The sequence below is a fragment of the Eumetopias jubatus genome, unplaced genomic scaffold, assembly GCF_037043125.1.
Source record: "Eumetopias jubatus isolate StellerSeaLion01/CBP00866 unplaced genomic scaffold, mEumJub1_p1.0 scaffold_8, whole genome shotgun sequence".
Classification (NCBI taxonomy): domain Eukaryota; kingdom Metazoa; phylum Chordata; class Mammalia; order Carnivora; family Otariidae; genus Eumetopias; species Eumetopias jubatus.
This window is the reverse complement of record NW_028274814.1, coordinates 37,425,661-37,453,606: the sequence shown is the minus strand read 5'-3', so window position 1 is coordinate 37,453,606 and position 27,946 is coordinate 37,425,661. Positions and strand designations below refer to the sequence as shown.

Genomic DNA, 27,946 nt, shown 5'->3' with positions numbered 1-27,946 from the left:
GGTGCCCCCAATCCCGCACTTTCTGCCTCTAGGCAACAGTGTGCTGATTTCTAGAACCACTGGCTAATTTTGCCTATTCCTGAAATTCATATAAATGGAAACACATAATTTGTACATTTTTGTGTCTGGCTTCTTTCACTCAACACAATGTTGTTGTTGTTGTTTTAATATTTTATTAATTTACTTGACAGAGAGAGACACAGCGAGAGAGGGAATACAAGCAGGGGGAGTGAGAGAGGGAGAAGCAGGCTTCCCATGGGGCAGGGAGACCAATGCAGGGCTCAATCCCAGGACCCTGGGATCATGACCTGAGCCAAAGGCAGACGCTTAATGACCGAGCCACCCAGGCTCCCCTCCTTTTTTTTTTTTTTTAGGTTTTATTTATTTATTTGAGAGAGAAAGCACAAGCAGTGAGAGGGACAAAGGGAGGGACAGAGGGAGAAGCAGGCTCCCCACTGAGCAAGGAGCCCGACGCGGAGCTCTGTCCCAGGACCCTGGGATCATGACCCAAGCCGAAGGTAGAGGCTTAACGACTGAGCCACCCAGGCGCCCCAAGATTTTATTTATTTCTTTGAGAGAGAGCACATAAGCAGGGGGAAGGGCGGGGAATTGGGCTCCATCCCCAGACCCTGAGGTCATGACCTGAGCAGAAGGCAGGCACTTAACCGACTGAACCACCCAGGTACCACAAAAGGTGCCTCTTTAAATTTTAAGTCTTTTTATTTATTTATTTATTTTTAAAGATTTTATTTATTTATTTGACACAGAGGGAGAGACAGCGAGAGTGGGAACACAAGCAGGAAGAGTGGGAAAGGGAGAAGCAGGCTTACCACTAAGCAGGACCCTGGGATCATTACCTGAGCCGAAGGCAGACGCTTTACCACTGAGCCACCCAGGCACCCCTAAGTCTTTTTATTTTTTAAAGTAGGCTCCACATCCAGTGTGGAGCAAAGCATAGGGCTTGAACTTACAACCCTGAGATCAAGACCTGAGCTGAAATCAAGAGTCAGACACTTAACTGACTGAACCACTCAGGCACACTTTTAGATTTTATTTTATTTATTTTTTTAAGATTTTATTTATTTATTTGACAGAGACACAGCGAGAGAGGGCACACAAGCAGGGGGAGTGGGAGAGGGAGACGCAGGCTTCCCGCGGAGCAGAGAGCCTGATGTGGGGCTTGATCCCAGGACCCCGGGATCATGACCTGAGCCGAAGGCAGACCCTTAACGACTGAGCCACCCAGGCGCCCCTAGGTTTTATTTTTAAAGATTTTTATTTTATTTTAAAGATTTTATTTTTAAAGTAATCTTACTGAACGAGGGAATAGAACTCACAACCTGGAGATCAAGAGTCTCAGGCTCTGGGCGCCTGGGTGGCTCAGATGGTTAAGCGTCTGCCTTCGGCTCAGGTCATGGTCCTGGGATCGAGTCCTGCGTCGGGCTCCTTGTTCCTCGGGAGCCTGCTTCTCCCTCTGCCTCTCTCTCTCTCTCTCTCTCTCTCCCCCTCCCTCTCTGTCTTTCATGAATAAATAAATAAAATCTTTGGGAAAAAAAAAGTCTCATGCTCCAAGGACTGAGCCAGCAACACCTCCCTACCCTCCACCCCTTTTCTTACCGGATCTGCAATTGACAGATTGATAGAGCATGAGAGCTCCCCCTTCTGGCTTCTGACTCCATTTCATCTGCCTATTTATTTTCAAAGGTTTTTGTTTGGTTTTTGTAATTTCTACACCCAACCTGGGGTTCCAACTCATGACCCTGAAATCGAGAGATGCATGCTCTTCCAAGTGAGCCAGCCAGACACCCCCAATGACTATTTTAAATGAGGTTTCCTTTGATTAATTTTCACAATACCAGTTATTCCTTTTTGTTTTATTGCTGAATAATTTCCATTGTGTGAATATGCTTGAAAAAGTCAACGTTATTAAAAAAACTAGGAGACTAACAAAAGATGTAACAACCAAATGCATGATTCTGGTTTGAAAAACCGCTGGTTCAGTCAGTGGAGCATGCAATTCTTGATCTCAGGGTCCTGAGTTCCCACTCCCTGTTGGGCGTAGAGCCTACTTAACAAAAACAACAAACTATAAAAGCCATTACTTGGAAAAAAAAAAGCCATTACTTGGCCAATTGAGGAAATTTAAATATCAACTGGTTATTAGGTACTACTAGGGGTAATTACGTTTTATTAGCTTACTAAGACTTTTTTTTTTCAAAATCTTTATCCAATTTGTCTATTAATGGCACTACTGTTCTATCAGTCGCTCAGGCTTAAAGCTCTTGTAACACCAGCTCCAACATTTTTGCTTCCACCCCCACCCACCCTCATCAATTCAGGTTTTCAGCACTTTTTTTTTTCACAGCTTTTATTGAGACAAAACTCACATACCATACAACTCACCTAAAGTATACACATAAATGGTTTAAAAGCATATTCACAGGGTGTTCAACTGTCATCAATATCAATTGAGAATATTTTCATCAACTTTCCCAAAAAACTTTGTACCCATTAGCAGTCACTCCTCATTGCGTTTTTATCACTTCTGATCTGGCTCCTTACAACAGCCTTCCAACTCATCATCTTCATCGCTCTCCTTTCAATTTATCTCATGTACATCACAGACAATTCAGTTTCTCTAAAGCATGGTTTAGATACACCTTCTTAACTGGATACCTTCAGTGACTCCCCCAAAGGACGCTTGGATTCAAGTAAACAAACATCCACTAACACACATTCTGTTCTGGGAACTGTGCTAGGTGCTGTGAACAAAATGGGTACTACCGAAGATTTCCTTTACCGCTCTAGTGCCTGTGCTCAGGCAGGGCCCTCCGCCTAGAATGATCTCTTGACCCCCACCTCACCCCCAACTGCCAGAAAATTTTCCCAACTTTCAATGACCGTCTTCCGCGACAATTGGCTGCGAAGTCGCAGCTCTCTTGAACTCTCCTGACACTTCTCTACCACGTTCGCTTACACACACTTAAACCTCAATACTTGTTTGCTCAGTACATCCACAGAACATTCTGTGGCAGCAGCAATGCTCCTTTCCGCGGGAACTGCCTGTTTCTCTCCCCATAGGATTGATTCTTCAGGATCCCACCTCCCATCCTCCAGTCTTCAAAGACCTCCACCACCCCGGGAATCATAGATTTGGGCGACTCCTGGTAAGAGCAGGCTAAGAGGGGTCGGTTCTTCCGGGTCACGTCTGCGCGAAGAGACCTCCGGGCCTCTATGATCCGTGCTTCCGCTCAGAACAGAGCCACCCCTTTTCCGGCGCTTCTGTGTGCCCTAGGTCCGCCCCGACGCTGGCGGTGACGGAAGCACGCCGGGGGTGACCTCACCTTCCAACATGGCGGCGGCGGTAGATTAGGGCTGCGGGTCGAAGCAGCCACCGCCGCTGGGGGACCCTGTCGGAAACGACTGCCGCCGCCGCCGCCGCCGCCCCTTCCATCTCTTCTGGGGCAAGGGGCCAGGGCCAGGTGAGGGGAGAGGGGTTCTGGGCAGGAAGAGTTGGGTCCTTATCCAGCTCCTCAGGCGGTTTTCACTGGGCAGGAAGGTGTCCAGAGACTGCCGATCCACCGCCTCCCCAGTGGTTCCGACGACGCGTGAGTGAGTGTCAGTGAGTGTGTGACTGTGAGTGAGTGACAGAGAGTGTGTGTGTATCGGCGCTCCTTTGCCTGAGGGTTCTCAAAGGTTGAGGGTCCATTTCTTTGTAACCGGACCTGTCCAGCGTGGTCCCACCGCGGACGCTTGTTGAGCGGGGCTTCCTGAGAGGGCTGCCAGAGCCGGAGGAACTCGGCCCTTGTCCTGCACCTCCGGTCTTCCCCACAAAGACTTTCACGTGGAAAACCCGTGTCCATTTTTAGGACCAGGCTGGGGATCGTGGACTTCTTTTTGGTGGAGGGAAAGGTTTCATGGGATTCGTTTAGAATGATTATAGATTATCTCTGCCAGTCCTAGTTGTTTTTTCTCCCAGAGTTAGAAATTTTTTATCCTTTATTCACTGCTGTTCTGACACCCATCATTACTATTATTTATTTTTTAGAAAAATATGCCTTCTTATTCTTGGAAGCGATACAGTCCACACTAAGGCGTTTCTTCCTTTGATTTTTATCCTCTCGCTATTTCAGGGAGATTCCAAGTTTCTTTCCTTCGTAACCGGCTGTGAAGGAAAACTAGATTTTTGAGATGAGGCTTTGACCTGGGTTGAAAATCGGGCGGATCTGGCCAGTTGTTCACACGCTTCCCACTGGGATCTTTGTCTTAACCACTCCCCGCACCAGTATTTGTTTATTTAAAATAGCTATTGCACTGTCTCTAGAAGTTTTAAACTGAACCGACGGTAACCTTCCCCCTCCCCCCTTTTTTTGCTTTATGATGTAAAGCAAAAACAAACATAAAGACTTTTTGCGAAATTGTCAGTGAGATTTCCTCCGGAGGTTTGGTGTAAACCAGAATGTTGATCTCTGCCCTGACTTCTTGTGACCTTGGATGAGTTGCCACACCCTTCTAGTACCTTCTTTTTTTATCTCCCAGAAAATTAAGCAAATGTTTTTGTAGGTAGTAAACTATTTACACTTCATATACATAGTTGGATAAATGCACAGTGCACATTTGCACCTGCAAATTGAAACTAAGCCGTTATGAAATATTCTTCATTTGATAATAGGCCAAGAAGGGGTTTGAAAATCCTTTTACTCTGATTGGCCAGGTACTATTTTCAGTGTATTTTTTTTTTTTTTAATGATTCATTTTCACATGGAGGCTTGTACCCCAGTAGTTGAATTTAGTTGAAGGATATATAAAGTTGAGTCCAACCAGTTTTGTGAAGAAAATATGTGCTCTCTAGCACATCAGTTAATCAGTACTAAATATCTCATACACTAAACTTTTAGGACAAGTAATTTGCAACAATAATCTTGTTTTAAAAGTACATTTCTCTTATATTTTAGCCATAAAAAAGTTTTAAACAGTCTTGCTGTCCTTTTTATCAGTTTTTCAATTTCAATTTCATTTTGATTCGTATCTTATTCCAAATAAATGGTCATCAAGATTTCTTATTTAATATATATTACAGCATTGAAGGGAGGGGGCTATTTTCAGAGTAGCAGATTTTTTTAACACCTTGAGATATAACTAACACACAACTCACCAATTGCACGATTTGATGGTTTTTTAAAAAATTTTTTATTGTTATGTTAATCACCATACATCATTAGTTTTTGATGTAGTTTTCCATGATTCATTGTTTGTGCATAACACCCAGTGCTCCACGCAGAACGTGCCCTCTTTAATACCCATCACCAGGCTAACCCACCCCCCAACCCCCAATTTGATGGTTTTTTAAAAATGGTTTCAGTATATTCACAGAATTCGCAACCACCACCACAATTTTCATCACCCCCAAAAGAAACCCTGTACCCATTAGCAGTCATTTTTTATTCCCACTCTTCCTCACCTCCCCTACCTAGGCAACCACTGACTTTGTCTCTATAGATTGACCAATTCTGGGTATTTCATATAAACAGAATTATGCAATATGTGGTCTTTTGTGACTGGCCTCTTTTACTTAGCATGATGTTTTCAGGGTTCATCCATGTGATAGCATGTTTCAGTCCTTTTTATGGCCACAATATGCCATAGTATGGATATACCAATTTTCTTTATTCATCAGTTGATGGGCAGTTATTTCCACTATTTGGCTGTTAAATATTACACTGCTATAACTATTCATATGCAAATTTTTGTGTAGACTTGTGTTTTCATGTCTCTGGCATATACCTGGGAGTGGGACAGAGCAACTGAATTTTATGCCTCCCTTTTATAAAGCTATCCACACATAGATGGGAAGCCTTATTATTGTGAAAGACTGTACCTGTGGGGAGGGTGAGAGTGAGGCATTCCTCTATAAGTACATTATCTTTGAATGCCAGCTGCTGAGTGAAAACATTTTGGGGCAGCTCTTAAAACAAGATTGAACTAGAGTATTTCAGTTAAGCATGTTTCAGTTTGAAAGGGACTCTCTATACTAGAATATTTCATGTCTGCTGAATTTTAAAAGTGATACCCTTGCCAAGTTGCATTTTGCAGCTGGGTGGGGTAAATTTTTTAAAATTTCACAATTCTTATTAGGATTATTTAATTTTACTTCTCTTATTTTAGAGAAAGTCCTAGAATTCTATAGGGACTAATAAAGTATGGATCTTAAAAAATGTAAGTTACAGGACTTGACGGTAATTGTGGAACTTGGAACAAACTCCATACTCAAGTCACCAGTGACTAGAGGTCTGGTAACCCCAAAACTTTGTTTAATGTTTAAAATTCAGGGTTTTGATTTGTGATTGAGTTATCTGTGGATTTTTCTTTTTCTTTTTGTAAACTGGGATTATAGATCTGTTCATCTCTATTATTGGAGTATATAACAGTTTTATTACGTTATAATTTTAGTGGATGGAAATGGTCTAAAAACAAAGCTTCTTGAAATAATTTAATTAAAACATGTTAAGTTGTAAATGTGTTTCTGTTTTGGCTCTATGGGGTTAAGGAATACGATATAGCTATGGTATTCTAAATAGTATGCCTGAAGTGGGTACTAGAAATTTCTATTTTCCACAAACATCCAAGGTGATTATGATCAGACAAGTTTGGGAAACAACTACAAAAAACTCTCATGTTGCTGCAGATTTGCTTTTCATAAGAATTTAAAGTAGAGGGCGCCTGGGTGGCTCACTTGGTTAAGCGACTGCCTTCGGCTCAGGTCATGATCCTGCAGTCCCAGGATCGAGTCCCACATCGGACTCCCTGCTCAGCGGGGAGTCTACTTCTCCCTCTGACCCTCTTCCCTCTCGTGCTCTCTATCTCTCATTCTCTCTCTCTCAAATAAATAAATAAAATCTTTAAAAAAAAAAAGAATTTAAAGTAGAATTTAATAGTGCTGCCCACCTTCTGGTTATTGTTCATAAAATGTGGTTTAATTCCTATAGTACTATTGGTGCTAGCATCCTGGAATTTGCACTGGTATTCATGATAGAAATCTGGTTAAAAAAAATAAAGCAAACTATTGCAAATTGTGGATGTTACATTTGTTACTGAAGGATCATGGATGTTTTATTTGTGCCTGGTTTTGGAGATGCCACCAAATGAATGTATAAACATAGGATTAAGTTATCCTAAGCTTCCTCAGGCTGTCCATTGGCTGACAACTACTTGTAACTTAATAGAGGAGCAAACTAAAGGTGTAAGGCAGAAAAAGAAATAACTGGGTAACACTTAGCCATATTCAGTGGCTTGTTAGATTTGTGCAAAAGATAGTTTTTATATTTATTTATTTTATAAATTTTTATTATTTTTAAATAAGCTCTATACCTGACACGGGGTTTGAACTCATGACAACACCAAGATCAAAAGTTGCAAGTATTAATCACCAACTGAGCCAGCCAGGCACCCCAATAGTTTTTTTTTTTTTTAAAGATTTTATTTATTTATTCATGAGAGACAGAAAGAGAGGCAGAGGGAGAGGGAGAAACAGGCTCCCCACAGAGCAGGGAGCCCGATGTGGGGCTTGATCCCAGGACTCCGGGATCATGACCTTGAGCTGAAGACAAATACTTAACCTACTGAACCACCCCCATCCCCAATAGTTTTTATATTTAAACTATATTTAAACTTTTAGATACCAAGAGTTTATTGGTACGTGCCCCATCCCCAATACTTTTTATATTTAAAACTATATTTAAGCCTGGATACAGAGAGCACTTATACCTAATTTGAATTCTAAAAGAGTCTACTAGACAAAATTTAGAGTAAAAGTAGCTATGTCCTTCTTATTTAAAAAGCTTGAGATGTCTTACATATGAAATGCGCTCTGTGTTGGTAAGGCAGTAGTGGGGTGGACTTGAGCACTGTACCCTACTTAAAGGAAAGCTCTGGGTGGTGATCTCAGATCATATTTACCTTTCATCTGATTTGTCTTTTTCCTTTTCTCCCTGGCCCCATTCTTAAAATCCACAAATTTGCTCCTTTCAGTAGTCTGTTTGAAAAAACACCTTGTTCGTCTACCATTTCTTCCTCCTGTTATTGTTAGTATTTTTACCTCTGCATTCTTCTTACCCAGCACATTGCCTGACATGTAGTAAATATGCGTTGAGTATATGCAGTTAAAGGCTAAGAGAACTGAAGACGATGTACCTAACCAAGTGATTGCACTGTTAACCTAGCTGTGTGATTTTGTGCAAATAAATTGTCTATTCTTGTTTCTCCATTAATAAAATTGAGACTGTTACCTTTTCCTTCTAGCATACTATGACAATGCATTGAAGAGTCCTTCAGAAATAGAGGTCTCAGGCAGATGTAATTTATTTATATTTGTTTGAAATGCAAGAGCCCACTGTGCAGTATGCTGACTCTGCACTACAGAATGTTGCAAAGGAAGTGCATACCCTCTCTTCCCAGAATACCCTTAGTAGTTGTGGGGTTTACGTTTTGTGTATTCTCAATGCCCTTGTTCTATAATTTAATAAAAACACACTAGATGTGTAATAGTGTTCCTAGGGTCTGTCTCCCCCACCATCTAATCACAGGCATGAATGAGCTGTTCTGTTGCTCTACAACTGGAAGCTCAAGCTAAATTAGAAGTTGGATAATATCTATCCAATTATCTTAATACTGTAAGTCTGTCATATTTAGGTCTGGTTTATAACTAGATTATCCATTATACATTTAAAGCCTAAAAACTGTGTACTGAACTTAAATGATTGGAGTTTGTGTCATCTTCTCCATTAGTGTGAATCATTGAAAAATGTTAAAATGATTGAATAGAATATAATCATCCACCAAATATATGGTTGTATGGTTGTATGGATATTAACATGTATACTAGAGCTGAGGACTTTACGCAAATAGTGAAGTGAGTGTGGAGGATGGAAAATTATGAAATCCAGATTGCATTTATGGTTAGGCAATTGGGATTTGTAAGAAAATTTGAAGAGCACTAGGCTAAAAATCAAATTTGGAAATTCAGTGAACTATGCTTTTTCTATGGCCTCTGGGTTGGAGAATGACGAAAATTGTCTTCAGATACAGATTTTTGATAAATACAGGAATTTGAATAACAAATTTGAGAACATAATTTTTTATTTAAAGCATTATTCAAAATGTGAGTACTTCTTTATTCCTGTTACCAAAAAACTCTGAGACTTTGTAAAGCTGAAATTTTGTTACTGATTTGCTCTGTTCTCCCCTCTCTTTTGGAACTTCACTTCATAATTTATTCCTTGCTTTCTGTATTTATTTATATCTCATTGGCTCCTTCTCCACTGCGTGTAAACGTGCTTAAGACTCTTGTTGTGCACAAAAACAAAACAAATGAACTCTCAAACTCATCTCTCTCTCTGGCTTCTTTTCTTCCCATCCAACCAGGCTCTTTCTTTGAAAGAATAGACTAAAACTCCTTTCTCTCCCTTTTCACTTTCCATTCAGTCTACAACTCCCTGCCTTTTGCTATTGCCCCTGGCGGTCAAATAGAACTGTCCAGTCAAGGATCATTACCCTGACATTTTCATTCTTTTTGGTGTGTTGTTACATTTCATACATTTCTTCACTGCTTTCTTATTGAAGTTCCTTTCCTGACTTCTGTAAACACACTCTTTCCTGTTTTTCTTCCTTCCTTTCTGACTGTTCTGATCCAGATGTGGAGGTTGCTTCTGCCAGCTTCTCATCTTTTGACGACCCCTGAAATGTTAGTTTTGTCCTGAATTCTAATGGTGTTTCTTTTTCAGATGAAACCAGTATTTCTTGACATTTTTTTTTAAACCATGTCTCCTTTTGATAAATAAAAAATTCTCTGGCTCCGATTCTGGTGGTGGTGCTTGGGGTAGGGAGTGATGGGTGCATTTATTTCTTCTCTCCCATCCGTGCACTGAGTCACTGGTACAGAGAAGATTGAAGAAAAAGAAGATTGAAGATTTGCTGAGCTTTATTTTCTATACTTTGTAATCTGAAAACAGAGGTAATGTTTCCCTTCCAGTGTAAAACTATCTATTGAATATGGGTTTTTCAACCTGTGATACCCTTTCTCACTCCTACCCAAAATTTTGACACTTCCTACCCACTGGAAGTCATTAACTCTCTATTCAGTCTCCTTAGATAATTTCATTGACTTGTATCTATGCAGAGCACAATTTTTTATTGCCAGTCCAGAGCTCTTAGTATAAGAGCTCGTATATCCAGCCTCTTGCTATACATCTTCACCTGGACAACTAGGTATTTTAAATTCAGTATGCCCCAAAGTGAACCTATTATCCTCTCCTAAAACCAGCTCTTCCTATATTATCTGATTTGAGAAATAGGAATAACACCACTTTCCCTACAGCGGCCTAGAGTACTCTTACCAAGTTAGTTAACAAATCTTTGAAGCTCTTAATATTTTTCCTATTCATCCCCTTCTTTCTTGTGTTCTTGCTCTAATTTACGCCTTCATACATCTTGTTTAGATTTTTCCAATATTCCCCTAACTTGTGTCCTTGCCTCCAGTCTCTATTCTTAATCTTCCATACCATCTCCAGGATGATTTTTCTAGAATACAATCTGTTGAATGCTTTTCTTGCTTGAAACCTTTCAATAGTTCCTGGTAGTGTTCTATAGTAGTTTTTAGCCTGTTTTACATCATGATCTAATTTGAGAAACTAACGAAAGAAATGGAATGATTTTTCTTTCTAGAAAAAAATGCTCCTGCACAGAGAATTTGCATACAGTTTTAGGGGGTTCGTTCATGAACATGGTTAAAATAATTCCTTTTTATCCTATAAGGATAAAACCTAAGCTGCCCAGAATCCCATGGTATACAAAGCACACCAAATGTTGACTGCTGCTTACTCCTGCTCAGCCTCATCCCCCTTATAGCTTACGATTTAGCCATGTCAGATTCCTTAGTTTTTATGTTCCCTGCTGTTTTAAAACGCTTCTGTGCTTTTTCCTGGTCTTTACATTTAAAATGCATCCCTGTCTCATCCCCCTAAGCTGGTTCAGTTAGTGAATACCTACTCATGTTCCAAGATTGGCTCAGATTTTACTTGATAAAGCCTTTCCTGATTTTTACTTTTTTCCTTTCCCAGAGAGACTTTCCTGCTTCCTCTTTTTGGTTGCCCTCTCCTATTCTGTGGATACTAACCTGTGTCATAGAACTTTATTATTCAGATTCATTTGCATATTTTCGTTTTCCTCTAATTGGTCAAAAACTCCAGAAGGCAGGTGATTTATCTTAATTTTATGCCTAATGTCTGTAGAGTACCTTGTATCTTAAGAAATGTGTGTTGAATGAACACACAAAATTATCAGAAGGCATTGCCTTCTGTTTCAGTAGATACAATTACTAGGTCAATATGAGGACTTTAAAGATTTTTCTCAACTATAAATTCAGCCTAGTAATCTTCACATGAAAGTAGTGTGTTATAGTTGTTGGGGAACTGCCTCACAAGTTTCAAGAAAATTAGGTTCCATCTTGGCCCTTGTTCCAGTTAGCTCTTGGTTGCCAACACCACAGAATCATTCTAGCTTATTTAAGCAGAAATGGAACTTACGAAAAGGGCATTGAGTAGCTCAGAATGGATGGGAAGCTGGAAAACCAGGTTTGGGAAACAGGCAGGAACCAAGGGAGACTTGGCTACAGACTGAACAGGGATCAGGCCAAGGAACAGAAGAGTTAGGACACTGCTGTTGGATCTGCACCTCTGCCTCTGCTGACTTAGTACCACAACCTTCTCCATGGATTTCTCCATGAATTATCTTTAATTTAAATGTCTTTCCACGTTCTCGATGCTAGTAGGGGTCTTGGACTTGGCTGAACCTAGATCATATACCCTACATGCTACAGAACAGGAGAATGGGAAAGAAAAAAAATCTGTCTCGTTTTAGCTTTTACAGCGGGGGCTGGGAGATTTCTGTTTCCTATCGAGATTGATGCAATGTTGGATGCTCCCTGTAAAGGAAATTGGGTTCAGATGGCAGGCAGGCAAAAAAATACAATAAAAAAGCAAAGGTTCATTATAGCACCGCGCTAGCTAGTACCTGACTGATAGGCCTCAGAAAACTTATTTTACCTTCGTGGGTATCCCTTTTTATATTTGTAAACTTGAAATTCTGCCACTATTAAATGGTAACTGTAAAAGTATCAAATATTTTGAGCTTTTTAAGAGTAAAGCACCCTGTAATTACACAGTGGGTGTGGCTTTTATTCCTGTGATGTAAGCTGTGACACTTTTTCCCTTTCTTTGGGGTATGTAGTAATAATTTTGAAATAGTTTCTGAAGTTGATAAACTTTTAAAGTTGAACAGGGCGGTCTAAGGCCTACTGTTTGATTTCATATATGTTTTGGTATAATTTGGTAGCATTGCTCCATGAAGATAGGAAACAATAGGGACTTTTAAATATTGCACTAGGATTTCTTTCGATAGCCTAAGTAAATACTGATAATAGCAACCATAAATGCATTTTTTAAAGACAGTATTTAACCATTCAAAGCATATTTTTATGTTATTCTTCCTTTTTATCTCTTTATATAGCCACTGTTTTCTTTTGTGTATTTAAAATTCTGCATGGGGGCGCCTGGGTGGCTCAGTCATTGAGTGTCTGCCTTCAGCTCAGGTCATGGTCCCAGGGTCCTGGGATCGAGCCCCGCATCGGTCTCCCTGCTCTGTGGGAGGCCTGCTTCTCCCTCTCCCACTCCCCCTGCTTGTGTTCCCTCTCTTGCTGTGTCTCTGTCAAATAAATAAAATCTTTAAAAAAATAAAATAAAATTCTGCATGTATTTTTTCATTGTTTATCACTCTTAGACATTTCTCTTAGTTGGCTTATAGATCTTAAATTTTGTCAACATTGCCTGTCTCCTTTTCATGTTGTTAGTTATCTGAACCTCTTTTTCTTTTACTGGCTATTTCCTGAGATCTTAAAGCAGTTAGTATTATTGTTTAAGTAAAAAACTCAGTTATTTGGAAACTCCTTAATAAGAATTTTTGATTTTAAACAACTGTTAAGGCACATGGTAGGTAAAACAGCTGCTAAGTCCATGTGAAGAGGCAGAAGTTGTAGTTGTATTAATTATGGTACAAGTTAGGATGCTGAATGAAGAGATTTCAGAATGAAGTGCCTTAAATGACAGTCCAGATGTGGTTAGTCCAGGCAGGGCAGCTCTGCTGCACGTGGTCATTCAGGGACCCAGATCCTTCTCTTTTGTTACTTTACCATCCCCTAAATTGGTGTCCTTGTTTGCATGTCAGAACTGGTTATCTGCCATATTCACATTCCAAACCATAGCAAGGAGGAAAGAGAAAATCTTTAAAAAGAGACCCACAGATTGCACATATAACTTCTGCTCATATTCCTTTGACTCAGGCTAATCATTTGGCACATGAAGCTGCTAAGGAACTGGGAAATGTGGTCTGCAGTTTTGTGGCCATGGACCTAGCTAGAATTTAGGAGTCTTTATTTATTTATTTATTTATTTATTTATTTATTTATTTATTTATTTTTAAGATTTTATTTTTAAGTGATCTCCACACCCAGCATGTTGCTTGAACTCACAACCCCGAGATAAGAGTTGTATGCTCTACCAAATGAGCCAATCAGGTGCCCCAGGAGGCTTTATTATTAAAAGAAATAAGAGAATATATATTGGGGTGGAGGGAAAGGTGGGGGCATAACCAGTGTTTTTGCCACATAGGTGAAAACAGAGAAACTAGGGAGAGATAGGGAAATTTGCTTTTTGATCTGAAGTCTGAATTAATAAATTCTGACTTGTAAGTAAACTAAAGTTACAATTTTTAAAAATTACTGAGAAGAAAAGACTGAGAAATACTTATTTTGGTATTTAGTTGAATAATTACAGTCAATGGGGAAATGTACTGGCATGTAACAAACTTTAAACTGAAAAAATAACTTTTTATGTTTTTAGGTTTTACACATCTGTAAGTAGACTTCTGGAGCTCTGCCAGCCAACTCAATGGCGTCCTCTACTACTGTGCCTCTAGGATTCCACTATGAAACGAAGTATGTTGTTCTCAGCTACTTGGGACTCCTCTCTCAGGAGAAGCTACAAGAGCAGCATCTTTCCTCGCCCCAAGGTATTGTCTTTGACTCATGGTGGTTATATTAAGTGGTAGTAATTACTTCACATATAAAAGTACATATATCTACATAATTTGTATCTGTGGTTATAAGATCAAATAATACTAATAATCTTTTAAAGAATAACTTCTTACCCCAACCATTCCCACCCCCTGATCCATTCCCAGAAAAGACTTTTAATGCTTTTTAAGAGTGTGATAATTTCAATAATTGCTGTTGGTACATGTAAAAATGTACTAAGTACATGTAAATAAACAATTCTATCTTTCTCTAGAAATTTCATCCTTGGGGCATCTGGGTGGCTTAGTCTGTTAAGTGTCTGCCTTTGGCTCAGGTCATGATCTCTGGTTCCTGGGATCAAGCCTCGCATCGGGCTCCCTGCTGCGAGGGGAGCCTGCTTCTCCTTCTCCCTCTGCCTCTCCCCCCTGCTTATGCTGGAGCTCTCTTCCTCTCTCTCTCTTAAATAAATAAATAAAAGCCTTTTTTTTTTTTAAATTTTATTTATTTGTTTGACACAGAGAGAGACACAGTGAGAGAGGGAACACAAGTAGGGGGAGTGGGAGAGGGAGAAGCAGGCCTCCCGCCAAGCAGGGAGCCCAATGCAGGGCTCGATCCCAGGACCCTGGGATCACGATCCGAGCCAAAGGCAGACGCTTAACCGACTGAGCCACCCAGGCACCCCAATAAATAAAAGCTTTTAAAAAAAGTTTCATGCTTAACAAGACAGATTGGAATTACATAATTGTTTTATTTTATTTTTTATCACTATTATTTTTTAAAGATTTCATTTATTTGTCAGAGGGAGAGAGAGCACAAGCAGGGGGAGCAGCAGGCAGAGGGAGAAGCAGGCTCCCCACTGAGCAGGGAGCCCAATGCGGGACTTGATCCCAAGACCCTGGGATCATGACCTGAGCCAAAGGCAGATGCTTAACCGACTGAGCCACCCAGGTGTCCCTACATAATTATTTTAAAGTTAAGTTTCTTGAATTGACTTTTCTCAAGGATATTAGATTTAAACAATGGATTTATATATCCGATAGACTTTTTAAAAAGTATTTTAACTTCTAGATTTATTTATTTGAGAGTGTGAGAGTGCACACATGCGCATGGGGGTGGTGAGGGGTCAGGGATGGCAGAGGGAGAGCAAGAGAATCTTAAGTAGCCTCTGCACTGATCTTGGGGGCTTAATCCCACGACCCTGAGATCAAGACCTGAGCCGAAATCAAGAGTCCCAACGCTTAACCAGCTGAGCTATGCAGTCTCCCTATATCTGATAGACTGAAGAGAGTTTCTAGCATAATTTTTTGTATTATGAAGTTGGATATGTTTTTCTGTAAATAGTTCACTGAATGAAGGTTAAAACAGTTACTGGAGTCTAAATTTGTCTTTTTTGTTAAGGTGTAACATCATCATAAATATTCTTATCTATTGGTTTCTACTGCAGCTATGGGGGTGGATCTTATCTGTTTCCATTCTAGCTCAAGAAAGGGTAGAGTTAAGAATTCAGAAATGATGGAATCCAGTTGCCATTCTGACAGTAGGGATGACAAAAGGTGTCCTCATATTGCTAATTTAAATACTTAAATGTGACTAACTGGTGTGTTCTGGTTTGTTTGTTTTTAAGAGAGCACGTGTATGCAGTGGGGAGTGGAGGGAAGGGGCAGAGGGAGAGGGAGAGAGAATCTTGAGCATGCTACACGCCAAGCATGGAGCCTGCCTAAGGGCTCAATTCTAGGACCCTGAGATCATGACCTGAGCCGAAATTGAGTGTTGAATGCTTAACTGATTGAGCCACCCAGGTGCCCCCTGCTGTATTCTGTTTTTAAATATTGAATCGTATTTTAAGTACCCCAAGATAGGTTGCTACTTTAACAAAATTACATTAAAATAACTTTTTTTTAAAGATTTTTATTTATTTACTTGAGAGGGAGAGAGAGAGCAGGAGCAAGCACAAGTAGGGGGAGCAGCAGAGAGATAGGGAGAAGCAGGCTCCCCACTGAGCAGGGAGCCCGATGCGGGGCCTGATCCCAGGACCCTGGGAACATGACCTGAGCTGAAGGCAGATGCTTAACCGACTGGGCCACCCAGGTGCCCCGGCAAAATAACTTTAAAAACTCCTAAGAGATACCAATTATTTAATTTATTTATTATTTTTATTTATTTATTTTTAAAGATTTTATATATTTATTTGAAAGAGAGAGAGAGAGAGTGGGCACAAGCAGGGGGAGTGGCAGGCAGAAGGAGAGGGAGAAGCAGGCTCCCTGCTGAGCCAGGAGTCCGATGCAGGGCTCGAACCCAGGACCCTAGGATCATGACCTGAGCCAAAGGCAGACGCTTAATTGACTGAGCCACCCAGACACCCCTAATTTATAATTTATAACCAAACTTACAGAACATATTTTACTTTCTTCTTTTTTTTTAATTTAAGCTTTATTCATTTATTTTAGAGAGAGAGACAGCGGGGGACGGGCAGAGGGAGAGAGAGAGAAGCAGACTCCCTGATGAGTGTGGAGCCTGATGCGGGGCTCAGGCCCATGACACTGAGATCATGACCTGAGCCAGAATCAAGAGCTGCATGCTCAACCTACTGAGCCACCCAGCTGCCCCTTATTTTCTTTTCTTTTTTTTTTTTTTAAGATTTTATTTATTTATTTGAGAGAGAGAGAGAGAATGAGAGATAGAAAGCACAAGAGGGAAGAGGGTCAGAGGGAGAAGCAGACTCCCTGCTGAGCAGGGAGCCCGATGCGGGACTCGATCCCAGGACTCCAGGACCATGACCTGAGCTGAAGGCAGTCGCTTAACCAACTGAGCCACCCAGGTGCCCTATTTTCTTATTTTCTAATTTTTATCAATATACATAGTTTTTACATAGTTATAATCAATTATTTGTGATTTTATTTCACTTTTTTTTAAAAGATTTTATTTATTTGAGAGAGAAAGAACACACTCTCAAGAGCACAAGCAACAGGGAGGGGCAGAGGGAGAGGGAAAAGCAGTCTCCCACTGAGCAGGGAGCCCGATGTGGGGCTCAGTCCCATGACCCTGAGATCATGACCTGAGCTGAAACCAAGAGTTGGACACTCAACCGACTGCGCCACCCAGGCACCCCTAAAGATTTTATTTTTAAGCAATCTCTATACCTAACATGGGGCTCGAACTCACAACCCGAGATCAAAGTTGCATGCTCTACTGACTGAGCCAGCCAGGTGCCCCTGTTTCTAGTTCTTTTACAAAAAATCAGTAGCACTGGGGCGCCTGATCATGATCCCAGGGTCCTGGGATCGAGCCCCATATCGGGCTTCCTGCTCCGTAGGAAGCCTGCTTCTCCCTCTCCCACTCCCCCTGCTTGTGTTCTCTCTCTTGCTGTGTTTCTGTCAAATAAATATATAAAATCTTAAAAAAAAAAGAACCCTGATATCATTATCAACATCTAACATTTTAAAATAACAATTAGTTAATATTATAAACATCTAATTAGCATTTAAAATGTATTTCAATTATGAATGTAACAATTTTTTAAAGTTTGTTTCTTTGAATCAGGATACAAATAAGATCTGTACATTGCAACTAGTGGATATATCTCTTTCTTAAGTCATTTTTAATCTACATGTTTCCTTCCTGTAATTTATTGGTTAAAGAATCTGGGATGTTTGTCCTGCATAGTTTCCCACGGTCTATATTTTCCTGATTGTATCTCTAAGGTGTAACAGGATGTTCTTTTTCCTCCATATTTCTTGTAAAGTTTGCAGTTAAACCTAGTAGCTTGATCAGATTTCATTTCAATTCTTTTTCTTTTTTCTTTTTTTTAATTATTAACATATAATGTATTATTTGTTTCAGGGATACAGGTCTGTGATATATGTACATTTATTAACATTTTCAATTAAAATTTCTTATAATAACTTCTTTGTATACGATTCCCTCTTTAACTGACTTTTTTTTTTAAAGATTTTATTTATTTGAGAGAGAGAGAATGAGACAGAGAGCATATGAGAGGGGGGAGGGTCAGAGGGAGAAGCAGGGAGCCTGATGCAGGACTCGATCCAGGGACTCCAGGATCATGACCTGAGCCTAAGGCAGCTTATCTGAGTGAGCCACCCAGGCGCCCTTTAACTGACTTTTTCAATGAAAGCCCTACTACCAGTGTTAGTGACCTAGGTGAAAAGGTTTTTATGGTAAACCAAAAATTTTATAGCAGTGCTACTGATTTTTATTTATTTATTTTTTTAAAGATTTTATTTGACAGAGAGAGATAGCAAGAGAGGGAACACAAGCAGGGGGAGTGGGAGAGGGAGAAGCAGACTCCCCGCTGAGTAGGGAGCCCGATATGGGGCTCAATCCCAGGACCCTGGGATCATGACCTGAGCCGAAGGCAGATGCTTAATGACTGAGCCACCCAGGAGCCCCCTTTTTTTAAGTTCTTATCTTTTGCAGATACAAACTGAGATACCTGCTGAAGAAGAGGTACCATGTTTAGGATTTGCTTTAGGGTAGATTTGAGAAGGAAGAATGTGGGGGTGGGTGGAGCAGATTGGCTGTGATTTGTGGGTTGTTGGGTCTGCGTAGTGAGTATGTGGGGATTAATTATAATGTTCTATCTACTTTTGTATTTGGAGTTTTCTACAATAAGACATTTTTATTTATTTATTAAAGATTTTATTTGTCAGAGAGAGAGAGAATGAGAGAGAGAACGTGCACGAGCAGGGGGACCAAGCAGGGGAACCAGCAGGCAGAGGGAGAAGCAGACTCCCGGCTGAGTGGCTCAGTTGTTAAGTGTCTGCCTTCGGCTCAGGTCATGATCCCGGGGTCCTGGGATCGAGTCCTGCATCGGGCTCCCTGCTCAGTGGGAAGCCTGCTTCTCCCTCTCCCACTCCCCCTGCTTGTGTTTCTTCTCTCGCTGTGTCTCTCTCTGTCTCTGTCAAATGAATAAATAAAAATCTAAAAAAAAAAGAGTGCTTTTATATATTGCCTTTTTTTTTAAGATTTTATTTATTTATTTGAGAGAGAGAGAGAATGAGAGAGAGAGAGTACGAGAGGGAAGAAGGTCAGAGGGAGAAGCAGACTCCCTGCTGAGCAGGGAGCCCGATGCGGGACTCGATCCCGGGACTGCAGGATCATGACCTGAGCCGAAGGCAGTCGCTTAACCAACTGAGCCACCCAGGTGCCCTATATATTGCCTTTTTTTTCCCATTTATTTACTTTTCCTAGATCATCTAGAGTCAAACTAGTGGATCAAAGAGTAATGATATTTTTATGAGGAGCTTGTCATTTAAAATAAATATGTGTTGGGCCACCTGGATGGCTCAGTCGTTAAGCGTCCTGCCTTCGGCTCAGGTCATGATCCCAGGGTCCTGGGATGGAGCCCTGCATCGGACTCCCTGCTCCGCGGGAAGCCTGCTTCTCCCTCTCCCTCTGCCCCTGCTTGTGTTCCCTCTCTCGCTGTGTCTCTCTCTCTCAAATAAATAAAATCTTTAAAAAAAATGAAATAAATATGTGATGGGGTACCTGGTTGGCTCAGTTAAGCGTCCGACTCTTGATTTCAGCTCAGGTCATGGTCTCAGGGTTGTTCTCTCTCTCCCTCTCCCTCTGCCCCTCCCCATTCCTCTCTCTCTCTCTCTCAAAAAAAAAAATTAGAAAAATTAAAATTAAATATGTGGCCTCTAAATTGTCAACCACAGCATATCTTTTTTTTACACATTGTTTTAAAAATTAGTTATAACTTCTGAAAGTGCTGGATTCCATTGTTTTAAGACTCAGGTATTTAGACTCAATGGCCATGTACCATGGACTTATAGGGAGTCCAACCAAGTAGTTGTGTTGATAGTGATTAATGTATAAATGGTTAGTGCACCTGAGGTAGGAATTATATCCGGACCTACCAGCATTTTGCTTTGGGACGAAGATTCCAGGAATTAATTTTATGAAACACATGTGGTTTTTATTTATTCACTTATTTGTGAGAGAGAGAGCACAAGCGAGTGTGGGGAGGGGCAGAAGGGGAGGGAAAGAGACAAAGCAGACTCTGCGCTGGGTGTGGAGTCCAACAAGGGGCTTGATCCCAGGACCCTGAATTCACCACCTGAGTTGAAACCAAAAGTTGGATGCTCAACTGACTGAGCCACCCAGGCACCCCTGAAGCACATGTGGTTTTTATACTTTAACCTAGAACTAGAACTCCATAGATGCCAAAACTGGATATTAAGACTCACTAGATTAGAACAAGATGATGTATTACTACTCCAGCCTAGGAAACACTAGGAGTGTTACATGATAGCACTGGTCCACCCTGCCTCTAACTACCATGGGGTAATATGATGAGCCCACCTGGTGGCATTTTATGTAGTGGGTTGTACTGCAGCTGAGGAAGCCAGTACTAAGGGCTTAGCACCTTTTGTAGCAAAACAGTAAGCAAACCAGTGACCCTATTTGAAAGAGTGAGCAGTTACTTTGTGGTCATTTTGACCTACCAAATTGCCTTCATTACTAGTTATAAAAATGGCTTAGAGTCAGAGGATAGTTAGGCCTTCAGTTTGCCGTACTCAGCAAGGACATATGGGGATGCTTGGGATTCATTGTAGGCCATTGCTCCCAACAGTCTACCCATCAAATTTAGATGCAGTGACGTTCATTGAAATCCATTCAGTTTGTCTCGTATAACACTTGATTAAGGCGATTATAAACAGAATCCCAATTAGCAGGATGAAGCCATTCTGCAGTGTTGATCTCAGCCATCCACCTCAGAATCTCAGATTCAGCTAAGTGAGTAAGTCCCAGAGGGGACTAGTAGGTATTTTCAGATAACCATTAGTTTCCTTTCCTTAGCATGTATGGATTTTTCCACCTAACCAGTAGTGTTAATCCAACTCAGTAGGAGGTGTTGGCAACCATACATACTCCTCCCTGTTCAGCCAGAATATAGTCCAAGGCCAGTCTTGTACCCAATATAATCCATGCAGGGGCATTTAGACAAATACCTGCTGATGTGCTGTAGGGCTTGTGACATCTCATTGCTGTGGTAGCTAAAGTTAAGGATACATTATTGATTATTTGTGGGGCATGAACTCCATTATCAGGGAACAATACTTGATCTGCTATATGGAACCAAGAATCATTGTATCCCTGGGTAGGACAGCCTTCTTTACCTGGGGACCCAACAAGGAGAATGCAGTCCAAGGAGCAGTGTCATTTACTCTCAGGAACATTATCCATGGCGGGGTTAGCAAGCAGTAGGCCTTATAATTTTAGATTTAGTTATTAAGAAACATTTTTAAGTCTGCAGTGAAAAGTAATTTCCAGAGCTATTCGTTATATTGAGAAAAGTTGCAGTCTCATTCTTGAGCTCAAAAAATTGCAGCAAAACACTTGCACTCGGGCGCCTGGGTGGCTCAGATGGTTGAGCGTCTGCCTTTGGCTCGGGTCATGGTCCCGGGGTCCTGGGATCGAGTCCCGCATTGGGCTCCCTGCTCCTTGGGAGCCTGCTTCTCCCTCTGCCTCTCTCTCTCTCTCTCTCTCTGTCTCTCATGAATAAATAAATAAAATCTTTAAAAAAAACAAAAAACAAAAAACAAAAAAACCCCACTTGCACTGCTTAGCATTGAACTAGTGATAGGGAATGTTAAGATATTCAGCTTCTGGGGAGTCTGGGTGGCTCAGTTGATTAAGCATCTGCCTTTGGCTCAGATCATGATCCCAGGGTCCTGGGCTCGAGCCCCACATTAGGCTCCTTGCTCAGCGGGAAGCGTGTTTCTCCCTCTCCCTCTGCTGCTGCTCCTTGTACTTGTGCTCTCTCTCTCTGTCAAATGAATAAATAAAATCTTTAAAAAATTTTTTATTGTTATGTTAATCACCATACATTACATCATTAGTTTTTGATATAGTGTTCCATGATTCGTTGTTTGCGTATAGCACCCAGTGCTCCATGCAGAACATGCCCTCTTTAATACCCATCACCAGGCTAGGCCATCCCCCCACCCCTTCTCCTCTAGAACCCTCAGTTTGTTTTTCAGAGTCCATCGTCTCTCATGGTTTGTCTCCCCGTCCGATTTCCCCCCCTTCATTCTTCCCCTCCTGCTACCTTTTTTTTTTTTTAACATATATTGTATTATTTGTTTCAGAGGTACAGATCTGTGATTCAACAGTCTTGCATAATTCACAGCGCTCACCATAGCACATACCCTCTGCAATGTCTGTCACCCAGCCACCCCATTCCTACCACCCCCCCACCACTCCAGCAATCCTCAGTTTGTTTCCTGAGATTAAGAATTCCTCATATCAGTGAGGTCATATGATACATGTCTTTCTCTGATTGACTTATTTCGCTCAGCATAATACCCTCCAGTTCCATCCACGTCATTGCAAATGGCAAGCTCTCATTCCTTTTGATGGCTGCATAATATTCCATTGCATATATATACCACATCTTCTTTATCCATTCATCTGTTGATGGACATCTTGGCTCTTACCGTAGTTTGGCTATTGTGGGCATTGCTGCTATAAACATCGTGGTGCACGTACCTCTTCGGATCACTACATTTGTATCTTTGGGGTAAATACCCAGTAGTGCAATTGCTGGGTCGTAGGGCAGCTCTATTTTCAACTTTTTGAGGAACCTCCATACTGTTTTCGAGAGTGGCTGCACCAGCTTGCATTCCCACCAACAGTGTAGGAGGGTTCCTCTTTCTCCGCATCCCCGCCAACATCTGTTATTTCCTCACTTGTTAATTTTAGCCATTCTGACCGGTGTGAGGTGGTATCTCATTGAGGTTTTGATTCGGATTTCCCTGATGCCGAGCGATGTTGAGCACTTTTTCATGTGTCTGTTGGCCATTTGGATGTCTTCTTTGGAAAAATGTCTGTTCATGTCTTCTGTCCATTTCTTGATTGGATCATTTGTTCTTTGGGTGTTGAGTTTAAGACATTCTTTATAGATTTTGGATACTAGTCCTTTATCTGATATGTCATTTGTAAATATCTTCTCCCATTCTGTCGGTTGTCTTTTGGTTTTGTTGACTGTTTCCTTTGCTGTGCAAAACATTTTATCTTGATGAAGTCCCAATAGTTCATTTTTGCCCTTGCTTCCCTTGCCTTTGGCGATGTTTCTAGGAAGAAGTTGCTGTGGCTGAGGTCGAAGAGGTTGCTGCCTGTGTTCTCCTTTAGGATGTTGATGGACTCCTGTCTCACATTTAGGTCCTGCAACCATTTTGAGTCTATTTTTGTGTGTGGTGTAAGGAAATGGTCCCGTTTCATTCTTCTGCATGTGGCTGTCCAATTTTCCCAACACCATTTGTTGAAGAGACTGTCTTTTATCCATTGGACATTCTTTCCTGCTTTGTCGAAGACTAGTTGACCATAGAGTTGAGGGTCCATTTCTGGGCTCTCTATTCTGTTCCATTGATCTACGTGTCTGTTTTTGTGCCAGTACCATACTGTCTTGATGATGACAGCTTTGTAATAGGGCTTGAAGTCCGGAATTGTGATGCCACCAAGCTTTGCTTTGCTTTTTCAACATTCCTCTGGCTATTCGGGGTCTCTTCTGGTTCCATACAAATTTTAGCATTATTTGTTCCATTTCTCTGAAAAAAGTGGATGGTATTTTGATGGGGATTGCATTGAATGTGTAGATTGCTCTAGGTAGGATTGACATCTTCACAATATTTGTTCTTCCAATCCATGGGCATGGAACGTTTTTCCATTTCTTTGTGTCTTCCTCAATTTCTTTCATGAGTATTTTATAGTTTTCTGAGTACAGATTCTTTGCCTCTTTGGTTAGATTTATTCCTAGGTATCTTATGGTTTGGGGTGCAGTTGTAAATGGGATCGACTCCTTCATTTCTCTTTCTTCTGTCTTGTTGTTGGTGTATAGGAATGCCACTGATTTCTGTGCATTGATTTTATATCCTGCCACTTTACTGACTTCCTGTATGAGTTCTAGCAGTTTTGGGGTGGAGTCTTTTGGGTTTTCCACATAAAGTATCGTATCACCTGCAAAGAGTGAGAGTTTGACTTCTTTGCCGATTTGGATGCCTTTTATTTCTTTTTGTTGTCTGATTGCTGTGGCTAGGACCTCTAATGCTATGTTGAATAGCAGTGGTGATAGTGGACATCCCTGCCGTGCTCGTGACCTTAGGGGGAAAGCTCTCACTGTTTCCCCATTGAGAATGATATTTGCTGTGGGTTTTTCATAGATGGCTTTTATGATATTGAGGTATGTACCCTCTACCCCAATACTCTGAAGAGTTTTGATCAAGAAAGGATGCTGTACTTTGTCAAGTGCTTTTTCTGCTTCTATTGAGAGGGTCATATGGTTCTTGTTCTTTCTTTTATCAATGTATTGTATCACATTGATTTGCAGATGTTGAACCAACCTTGCAGCCCAGGGATAAATCCCACTTGGTCATGGTGAATAATCCTTTTAATGTACTGTTGGATCCTATTGGCTAGTATTTTGGTGAGAATTTTTGCATCCATGTTCATCAAGGATATTGGTCTGTAATTCTCCTTTTTTTTTTTAAGATTTTATTTATTTATTTGAGAGAGAGAGAATGAGAGCCAGAGAGCACGAGAGGTAAGAGCGTCAGAGGGAGAAGCAGACTCCCTGCCAAGCAGGGAGCCCAATGTGGGACTCGATCCCGGGACTCCAGGATCATGACCTGAGCCGAAGGCAGTTGCTTAACCAGCTGAGCCACCCAGGCGCCCTGTAATTCTCCTTTTTGATGGGGTCTTTGGTTTTGGGATCAAGGTAATGGTGGCCTCATAAAACGAGTTTGGAAGTTTTCCTTCCATTTCTATTTTTTGGAACAGTTTCAGAAGAATAGGTATTAATTCTTCTTTAAATGGTAGAATTCCCCTGGGAAGCCATCTGGTCCTGGGCTTTTGTTTGTTGGGCAATTTTTGATGACTGCTTCAATTTCCTTAGTGGTTATAGGTCTGTTCAGGTTTTCTCTTTCTTCCTGGTTCAGTTTTCGTAGTTGAGATATCTCTAAGGATGCATACATTTCTTCCAGATTATCTAATTTGCTGCCATATAGTTGCTCATAATATGTTCTTATAATTGTTTGTATTTCTTTGGTGTTGGTTGTGATCTCTCCTCTTTCATTCATGATTTTGTTGATTTGGGTCATTTCTCTTTTCTTTTTGATAAGTCTGGCCTGGGGTTTATCAATCTTGTTAATTCTTTCAAAGAACCAGCTCCTAGTTTTGTTCTGTTCTACTGTTCTTTTGGTTTCTATTTCATTGATTTTTGCTCTGATCTTTATTATTTCTCTTCTCCTGCTGGGTTTAGGCTTTATTTGCTGTTCTTTCTCCAGCTCCTGTAGGTGTAAGGTTAGATTGTGTATTTGAGACCTTTCTTGTTTCTTGAGAAAGGCTTGTATTGCTATATACTTTCCTCTTAGAACTGCCTTTGCTGTATCCCAAAGATTTTGATCAGTTGTGTTTTCATTTTCATTGGTTTCCATGAATTTTTTAAATTCTTCTTTAATTTCCTGGTTGACCCATTCATTCTTTAGTAGGATGCTCTTTAGCCTACATGTATTTGAGTTCTTTCTGACTTTCCCATAAATAAAATCTTTAAAAGAAAAATGATACTCAGCTTCTATTTTATTTATTTATAAAGATTTATTTATTTGACATAGGGGGAGAGAGAGAAAGAGAGCACAAGCATGGGGAGTGGCAGGCAGAGGGAGAAGCAGTCTCCTGGCTGAGCAGGGAGGCTGACATGGGGCTCTTCTATCCCAGGACCTTGGGATCATGACCTGGGCCGAAGGCAGACGTTTAACCAGTTGATCCACCCAGACGCCCTCAGCTTCTATTTCTGACAAAAATTCATGGAACAGACAGTAATTAAGTCCTTGACAGCAAATGAAGTTCACTGTTAAAACTCCCGGTTCTTGGGGCACCTGGGTGTCTCACTTGGTTAAGTGTGTGCCTTTGCTCAGGTCATGATTGATCCCAGGGTCTTGGGATCCAGCCCTGCATCGGGCTCCCTGTTCAGCAAGGGGTCTGCTCCCTCTCCCTCTGCCCCTCCTCCGTACTTGTGTTCTCTCTCTCTCTCAAATAAATAAATAAAATCTTAAAAAAAAAAAAAAAAAGGAAACTCCTGGTTCCTTATCATGAGATAGATTCAGATATTTTCCAGAGTATGTACTGATGAATACTTTTGTGAATAACCATAAGTTTTGGATACTTTACATTTTCACAATCTCTGTCAAACTAATTTTGTCAAACGAATAAGCCTTGTTATGTGCCACATGTATTTTGCCATTATTGGTAACACATCTTAGCAGATTCCACTTTTGGTTATAGTGAAGTAGTGTTTTCTCAATGTTTTGGAAAATATTCTCACCCGTAATTATTCTGTGTAGGCATGACAGTTCTTTAGTCACTTCAAACTCGGCATGGACTCCTTGAATAAAGAACAGCTGAGCAGTTTCAGAAAAGTGTCAGTGCATCAAGAGCCAAAGAAAACCACTCAGAATTGTTTGCCTTGTATTTCAACTGACCGTTGATGTTGTTCCCATTGTCCTCAACTCCTTGAGCAACTGTTCTCTCCAAAAGACTAATAATCTTAAACTTTTTTATTTATAACATGTCTCTTTAGCTGCTTTAGCTGAACACAGTTTAATTAACTTGACATCAGTAAATGACTTTCTTTGCATGGCTGACAGCTGAGCCATAGAAACAACTTTGGTTGCAGCCTCATTTTCATTTTTTATTTTTATGAAGAAATTCTATGATAAAAAGTTCCATTTTAAATCTTCTCATTTTTCTGGCTTGCTTTCCTGTGAGTTGGGAATACTGTAATGAATCTGGTAATATCAGTATATATTGTGTGCTTCTAGTATAGTTATAATGTTATTGCATAGTAACTTCGATACTTTGCCATCTAATTTGATAACAAAATAATCCTTAAAAGCAGGATATTCAAAGTCCACTTTTTTATGCACAGGTGAATAAAAGTTGTGGTGTAGCAAGCAATACGGGTGGCAGTTGAAATGCCGTGGGGTTATAATTGTGCCACCGCAGTATGTAATGTGCTATGCAACAGTGTGAAGCTGTGAGGACACCCCACACAGACTGTCACAACCATGTATTTCTCATTGTAGCACAAAGCAACCATAGATAATACATGAACGAGTATGGCTATATTCCAGTTAAATTTTATTTATGGGGACTGAATTCCCTATAATTTTTATGTCATGGAATATTAATCTTTTTATTTTTTTCAATCATTTAAAGATGTAAAAATCATTCTTGGTTCATGGGCTATAGAAAAACATGCAGTGAAAAAAAAAAAAACCAAAAAAAAACCAAAACCATGTAGTGGGCCAGATCAGTTCGGGGAACCTTATTTTTCTCATTATTATCAAGGAGCACAATCCATTTATGCACAAAACTAAATGCTGTTATTGTTTATCTTAAGCCCAGGTCTATGTCCTTGTCACTTCCATTCTTTAATCTATTTCTTTTTTTATTAAAATGCTTTTAATATATATGAAAGTATTTAGAAAAGTAAAAAAAAAAAAGAAAGTAAGAAAAATTCTATAATCCAGTAATTAAAATGATGAAATGTTAACATTTTTTGCCATTTATATAGGAACATATAAATTTGAATTTATGGTTTTTAAAAATGAGGTGGTACATATGCCATTTGGTAACATTTTAAAAATTAACATATTTAGGGACAGCTGGATGGCTCAGTTGGTTAAGCATCTGCCTTTGGCCCAAGTTATGATCTCGGGGTCCTGGGATCCAGCCCCATGTCGGGGCTCAGCAGGGAGTCTGCTTCTCCTTGTCACTCTCCCTCTGTGCTTCCCCCCTCTCTCT

General features: G+C 40.5%; 1 protein-coding gene across 1 annotated transcript in view; it reads left to right on the top strand.

Annotated features, from left to right (window-relative positions):
* The first annotated feature begins 3,337 nt into the window (after window positions 1-3,337).
* The window catches only part of BCL2L13 (BCL2 like 13), a 90,922-nt gene continuing 66,313 nt past the window's right edge, over window positions 3,338-27,946 (top strand). The window contains exons 1-2 of the mRNA XM_028120992.2: window positions 3,338-3,482; window positions 13,950-14,118. Of these exons, the coding sequence (XP_027976793.1) occupies window positions 13,998-14,118 (121 nt within the window). The 5' untranslated portion in view covers window positions 3,338-3,482; window positions 13,950-13,997. The remainder of the gene's footprint in view (window positions 3,483-13,949; window positions 14,119-27,946) is intronic.